General features: G+C 38.5%; 1 protein-coding gene across 1 annotated transcript in view; it reads left to right on the top strand.

Annotated features, from left to right (window-relative positions):
* Positions 1-7,876, top strand: part of DYNC1LI1 (dynein cytoplasmic 1 light intermediate chain 1) — a 58,210-nt gene extending 50,334 nt beyond the window's left edge. Inside the window, exons 11-13 of the mRNA XM_054019843.1 lie at positions 348-468; positions 2,454-2,612; positions 5,537-7,876. Of these exons, the coding sequence (XP_053875818.1) occupies positions 348-468; positions 2,454-2,612; positions 5,537-5,649 (393 nt within the window). The 3' untranslated portion in view covers positions 5,650-7,876. The remainder of the gene's footprint in view (positions 1-347; positions 469-2,453; positions 2,613-5,536) is intronic.

The following is a 7,876-nucleotide window of genomic DNA, read 5'->3' on the forward strand; positions in this document are numbered from 1 at the left end:
GCAGTGCCTCCAGTTGTTGGACTGCAGTTCTTAGTTGCAATACTATTGGGTTTTTTTCCTGTTAACTTTTAAGTGCTTTGCTAATGCATGATACATACTCACTTCTGTAAAAATGTGTATCTCACAGCATTTCATGATTTCTCATTTAAAACGGATTAATTTTTTGCAACAAGTATTCCATTGAATTACATGATCAGTATTAAATGTACCTTTTTTTAAAAAAGTGGAAAAAATAGCAAAATGTAATTGAATAGTCCTGCTTGTATAGATTAATAGATTACATAGTTTATTTCTGGAAGTTGAGTACACAAAATAGTTTGAATATTCAATCTTCTACTTTTGTGTAGGATGCCTCGCCAAGAGTTCCTGGAGGCTCCCCTAGGACGCCAAACAGATCAGTAACATCCAACGTGGCCAGTGTCACACCCATCCCTACTGGCTCAAAAAAAATTGATCCTAATATGAAAGGTATATTTCTTGTGCAGGGAAAATGTGGGAATAAGTGAGCTATTCTTGACTGCTTACTTGAAATACTTTCGTATTTGTTTATTCTGACCTAATATGTGTAAGAGACAAGGTGGGTGAGGTAATATCTTTTGTTGGGCCAACTTCTGTTGCTGGAAGGGACAAGCTTTTGAGCCTAAGGGTACGTCTACACTACCCGCCGGATCGGCGGGTAGTGATCGATCTATCGGGGATCGATTTATCAGGTCTAGTGTAGACCAGGCCTCAGAGCTCTTCTTTAGGTCTGGAGAAGGAAACCAGAGTGTTCAAGCTAAATACAAGGTGAGACAGATGAAGCATAAAGGGGTCACCAAAGTTGACTTAAAATGATGTGGGCCATTAACACCGCTGAAGTTGTAGGTCAATGGAGGGTTAGTAGGCAGCAGGATGTGTTACAACTATTGTAGTGGGCCATAAAACCAGTGTCTCTAAGTCCTTGGTTTTTAGTGTCCAGCAGATTAATGAATTTAAGTTCCCAGGCCCATCTTTTGAAGGTGTTGTACAGGTTCCTTTGAGGACAAGAAATGAGAATTCGGATATGGGGTGATCATTTCATGAAAAGTGTTTGCTCATGGGTAGTAGAGTGTTTTTTGTCTTATCACTTTTCTGTGTGAATTCATTTGAGAGGGTAGCGGTTGTCTGGTTTCACCCATGTAGTTGTGGTGTACCATATCAAGGGCATCAAATGCTCCAGTATGTTGACAGGCATGTGTAGAAGCCGTGGATCTTGAAAGGTATGGTGTTGAAGGGAATATTGATCATTGTAGTAGTGGAGATATGGCTGCAGGTTTTGCATCTGTTGTTTTTGGCAGTCTCTGATGCTGCTTTCAGTTGGTGTGTCCTTGTCTTGCTTCTGGTGAGCTTAGCGAGGTTGGGGAGTTATCTGAAGGCCAGAAGTGAGGGTTGGGAAATATTTCTTTCAGACTGTGGTCCCCATCAAGTATAGCTTTTAATTGCTGTATGATATCCCACAGGGCGTGGGTTTTATTGTGGGATGATAAGTGACAATTAGGGGTATTCAGTCAGTGGGTTTGTTTTCCTGCATTGAAGCAGGTTCTCCTGGGGTATTTGTGTGGCCCGTTCCATGATGCAAACTACTTTTCTCTAGTGGCGTATCCTTGTGTGGGAAGGTAAGTGCATTAAAATGTGAATCCTAGATCTTCTCTTCAGAGCATATTGTTTGGTATCTAAGTGCCTGGCTGTAGATACCAGATTTCTGGGTGTGTCTAAGCTGGTTGCTGGATTTGCAGGGGCAAATATGGTGGTCTGTGTATATGTTGTATATAGTTGTCTGTAGGAATCCATTGTTGAAGCTGATTGTGGTGTCCAGGAAGTTGACGCTGGTGTGGGGATGTCCTAGAGAGAGTTTGATGGATGGGTGATGGTTGCTGAAGTAATGGTGGAAATCTTTGAGGGAATTTTTTGGTCATCTGTCCAGAGGATGAAAATATCATTGTATATTGTTTTATGATGCTTTTTTTACAGAAATTTTCCTCGAGGTGGTTCATGAGGAGGTTGGAATACTGGGGAGGCATTTTAGTACGCATGGCTGTTTACATGGTTTGGACAAAGTGTTGTTGAATATAAAGTTATGATGGGTGAGGATAAAAATGAGATTGTCAATGTGTTTGGGATGGATTTCTGGACTTTGTCCACTGTCTTATAGATATTTGAGACAGGCTGCAAGCAATCTATCTCATCTCGTGTTTAGCTTGAATGCTTTTGGTTTCCTTCTCCAAACCTGAAGAAGAGCTCAGTGAAGCTTGAAACCTTGTACCTTCCACCAACAGAAGTTGGTTCAATAAAAGATATTACCTCGCCCACCTTTGTCTTTCTCATATCCTGGGATAAACCCAGTACTACAACACTGCAAACAACTGTGTAGTCAGCATTTATTTGGAAAATGTTGTTTTTCATATATGAAATACCTTTCTACTTTTTTGATGTAGCTGGAGCCACAAGCGAAGGTGTCCTAGCTAACTTCTTCAACAGTTTGCTGAGTAAAAAAACCGGTTCCCCAGGCGGTCCTGGCGTTGGCGGTGGCAGCCCTGGAGGAGGGGGCAGTGGAGGTGGTGGTGGCAATTTACCACCATCAGCAAAAAAGTCAGGTATGATTAATCATAAAGCATCATTGGAAATTTCATTTGTGCGAGGAATATCTTTAATCTAACATGCAATATTTGTTAAAATGCAGTTAGAAATGTGGCAAGATAAGTAATACAACTTAAATGTATACAGCATTATCCATGGCTCAATGATACAGTAAAATCTGAGAGGCTGACAATGGTAAGCCAAGATGAGATTGTAGTAGATCTTAATTGGGAGGGTGTTATGGGTGTATTGTGAGCCTCTGAGCTTTTTTGGGGGGAAATCATATTGTATTAATATCTAACTGAAATTTAGGAATAATATCCTGTTCCCTATCTGTTAGCCCTTAGTACTGTGCAGCTCTGAGGTTTTTAATCTTCCTTCTATCTGCTGCTTTCCAAAATTTGTGTGCTAGAATCAGAGCATTTGTGGGGAAAACAAATACAGACCCAGAGACTCTCTTGCATTCCTGCAGGGGAATAATGAGGATAAGTAATATGAATGCCTATCTATTGAGTCCTCTCTTTTGTTCCTCATCACCTGGATTTCTCCCTTCTATTAGGGAAGGTGAAGAGAGCAAAAAGGCCCTTCTGGGTAATGGCTGCATGAGCCTGTGTTGTTAGAAAATAAAGGAAGCATGCTAGCTATATTCATCCCCACTTAGCATGCCCAGGGCTGTCCAGAGGGGGGCACAAATGGGGCAATTTGCCCTGGGCCCGCAGGGGCCCCCACAAGAATATAGTATTCTATAATATTGCAACTTTTTTTATGGAAGGGGGCCCCCAAAATTGCTTTGCCCCAGGCCCCCTGAATCCTCTGGGCGGCCCTGAGCATGCCTGTAACACACCTAGCATGCACACACAAGTGCTCCCAGTGGTGTTAAACAGCTCTTACTACTGCATTTTCATTCTTTTCACACACCTGTTGTCCTTTAAGATTCTAAGCTTTTTGGAGCATGGGTTCTTTTTATGTTTGTACAGCACTTAACACAATGGAGGTCCGCCTGCTTGGAACTTCTAGGTACCACTGTAATAGTCCTACTCTTCCCGTTCTCAGAATGCTAGGATTTTCAAAAACTCTGAGCTTCATGTACTTTGCCTGGCCACCATGTGAACCTGCCTCGAAGATCCATTAAGGCCTGCATCACAACTGAAAATACTCTTTCCTGGGCTGATTGCAGAGAGTATAGGGGAAAAATTCAGAATGGGCACAGAGATTTCATCAATAGCTTCTGCATAGTTTGGGAATCCTAGTTGTTTAAATCCCTCAGTGATCACTGAACATTGGCTACCTAGATCACACAACCCTCACTACGAAGTATTGTAGTGCAAATCTACATGACATCATGGTCTTCCTGACTCCAGTCTGGGGCCATATTGATCAGGAATTATCTGGTGTAGCCAGCTTCCCTAGGGATGCTTTCTCTTCCATGGAGTGATACTTCTGTCCTCGTTAAGGTGAGCACATCATAGAGTTACAGAAATTTTTCCTCAGTCTTAAGTTACAGAGCGACAGAGACATGCTGATCCTACCTCTAACTATCATACTTGTCTGATAATAGTACAGACCCCAAAGTGTTGCTTCTTCTGGTATACATCTTAAAGAACTACACAGAGCCAGAATCTTTGGGGTGGGAGGTACGTGATGATTACAGCATAAATTGTCAGCTGTTGGTCTTATACTCTGGCCCTCAGCAGATATGCCAGAACATCCTCCATCTAATCACTGCAGCTGTCTCATGACTACTTTAGAAAAGCTGCAGCAGAAACCTTTATTGCTGAATACAGAATGAGAGCCTAGCTAAACCTGTCAATAGGAGGATTGCCACACTGACTTCAATTCTACTGTATGCATATGCAATTCTGCCATCTTATCCATATGCATTACAATACAACTTTGTGATACCCACTTCGGGAGGGTGGATGGGAATTCAGAGTCATCAACCCAATCAAGAAGAACTGGTGAATAGAGGCACAAAGGATCTCCAGCCTGTATTTGAAGACGGGGGCAGTATCCATGTGGGGGGTGTATTCCGATTCATATGCAAAGACTGGTCATAGGCTTCTTTTGGGGAGGAAATTTCATAGATCTTTAATAGCTGAAAAGGTCTGGTCTGCTTTTTAAGCTCATTCGACTAAGACCTATTATGGATCTGTGGTCCTTGAAATAAGAATTTTCATGTAAACATAGATAAAATAATCCTATTTCCCCCATGCCTATGTCGAGGAAGATAAGGCGATTGGGAATGTGAAGAGAGTTTGTTTTTTCTGTTGGTAAATTGTACAGTCAGTTACTTGAGAGCACTTTGGTTCATTATGAAATATACTCGAGATCAAATCAATATCAGTCAAGTTCATTATTTTCTAATGCTAAAGTTGATTTCAGCTTTGCAAAGTGTTAAAGGGTACTTAGAATAAGTGAATAGGTGTATAGAAAGACGTAGGCCAATTCTGGCCATATAACTGTTTGAAATATAAATCAGTGTATTGTTGTGTGCTTAATACATATTAATATGTGGTGGGAATAATACATACTGATAATGTGAGCCCAACCTTTATTGGTCAATACCTTCTAGAAATTTTAGGAGATGAAATGTGTATCATTTTATGTTAGGATTTCATAGGATTTGCTTTCCACATACAGTGCAAGACTTTGAGAGAACTATTGTAAAAATGGCTTGTTAGCCAAACAGTAGGGTAACCCACACGTCTAAAATTGCTACAAACTAAATATGTTCTCCGTTTTACTATATCTTTATTCTAGTATATCTGCAGTTTGTAAATGTGACATTGCATGAAACAACTTCTTTAGTATTGTATTAAAGCAGGAAAACTTAACTCTTTTTTTTTAATGGATGTTCTTAAGAAATAACATAGTTGTGGGAAAACAAGTCCTTTCATTTTTAAGCATGACCAAGTGTTGTGCGCTTTTTTTTTTTGTACAGGCCAGAAGCCAGTCTTGACGGATGTTCAGGCAGAATTGGATAGAATTTCACGAAAACCTGAAATGGTCTCTCCCACAACACCTACATCCCCCACAGAAGGTGAAGCATCCTGAAGACCCCAAATAAAGCAATTTATTCAGTTTTCTGGGATAATTTAAACTTGCCTCTGCCTCTTCCTTCAGTGACTGGAACTAGACAGCTGAAACACTTTTTTTCAGAGAAGGACAAACAGTTGATGTCTTGATTTCATGTGTTGCCCAGCTTTACAAAAGGGAGCTAATACAGATGGAAAACTATACCACACCATATAGGACTACTGTTCACGATGCAACTTAAAGAATTATCTAATTCCTGGATTTTGTTAAAAAGTTGGTGTAATTGTGTAAAATGGCACATATGTCCACTTAATCATATAATGTTAAAGGCTGCTTAAAGAGTTGGAAAATGATATGTAGCATGGGCACTTAATGTATATTGATCTCCCAACCTATTACAGTTGAATTTAATACAGGTTAAACTTTGAGGCATAGAACTACTAGTTTTGTTGGAAGAGAAGATAATCATTTGTTATAATTTTGTGCACCAACAATAAACTAACCTGAACAAAATTCAACACTTCATGTGGAATATGACAGCAAACCTGTCTGATCTCATTTGAGACTTTATACTGCATCAAAAACTTGGGCTAAACTTTCATTCCAGCATAAGACTTTAAAATATTGGCCAATTTGATAACTTCAGACACTGAATAAACTATTTGTGTAAAGAAAAAAGCGGAGGTTAACTTAATAAAAAATGTACAGATTATCAGTATCCAGATTTTTTTCTGTATATATGGCTCAGCCTTAACATCTCCCCCCCCCCCCTTTTTGTTTCCCAAATTAGTTATGGTTTTAAATCAGACATTAAAACTGTGATCAGTTAATAAAGTATTATCTGCATTCCGATATAAATAAATTCATTGCATTTTCTTGTATTACAATGTATATTAGCTAATCAAAATATTTAGTGTTTCACTCTTGAAGACTAGGTACTTTAAACGTCCCTCCCTCTAATCTTTCACCCTTCTGTGAATAATAGTATGGCCCAGCTTTAAGCTTCCCTAAAAACGTGATAGTTCTGGAAGAAACAGATATGAGTCTGCTACTCATACAATACAGCATTGTACTAATGTTCCTACATGCAAAACTTCGATCATCAGATTTCGGGGATTTAGTCTTTAGTTTAAAAGCTAGATATACTAAGCATCCTACTGATGATTTTTCAGTGCACTCTGGAATCATGTGTCAAAAGTTAGCATTTGATTGGTTATTTCAGCTTTCAGTACACAGTATTTGAGAAACACTTGAGATCATAAACATAATGTGAGAAATCTCCCACTGAAGCGCATGGTATACTGAGATTAGAACAACTTTAAAAGATTATCCTGAGTACTTTTATTAACACTTCTTAAATAGGTGTACAATTTTTTTACTACAACTGTGGGTATAATGTACATAATTTCCCTAATTTACTAATTGGAAATCTGCTAAAAAGTGTTATGGATATTAATGTTTTCTCCTAATTTTTATGATGGGTATGGTATTATACTTGATATTGCTGTTTAAATTCCTACTTTTGATACAGATTTTTTTTTGATTCCCAAAAAATTCATTTTCTTGAGACTAACATTAGAATGTTTTGCTTTGTTAGCTTTGATTTTTTTTGCTTGCTCTTCAGGGAACTTTTTAAAATATTGGCTGCTTATCAATGCTAAAAATCTGAGACTAGCTGTCTTATCTAAACAAATCTATTGAATTATTTTAAACATGGGATCTCATTTGAATAATCTGATCAGGAATAAAGCTAAAGTACAATAGTGGTAAAATGTTGCCCTTGCAACCAATAATAATGGTCCAGCTCTCCTGACCAAATATGTGAACTGCTGAGGAGTAACTGTATAGAATATATGTAGGAAGAAGGAAATGGTTTCTAATCACAGATGCATTGCTGTTCCTTGAACAATTCACGACTGTGCTTACACATGTACAGTAATTTTTTTAACATAGTAATTTAAAATGTGCATGACCGCTCTTATCCTGCTGATGAGATCACCAGTGTGTTTCCTATCTAAATTCTAGTGGTACACCATACTAGCATTAAAAGGCAGAAACTTAAGATTTTAGCATGTTTAAATTGCAAAACTATTTTTGCACTGTTTTAGTTTTTGCAAGGAAGACACTTTTGGTTTCTAAACTCTTCAGTTCTGTTCATTTGATCATATCTGATATGAAAGTAAAGGCCCTTTGTGAAGTTGGACAAATGTCTCAAAAGAGTTCAATAAACATCCATTACACAGTT

The sequence above is a fragment of the Malaclemys terrapin genome, chromosome 2, assembly GCF_027887155.1.
Source record: "Malaclemys terrapin pileata isolate rMalTer1 chromosome 2, rMalTer1.hap1, whole genome shotgun sequence".
Lineage (NCBI taxonomy): Eukaryota > Metazoa > Chordata > Testudines > Emydidae > Malaclemys > Malaclemys terrapin.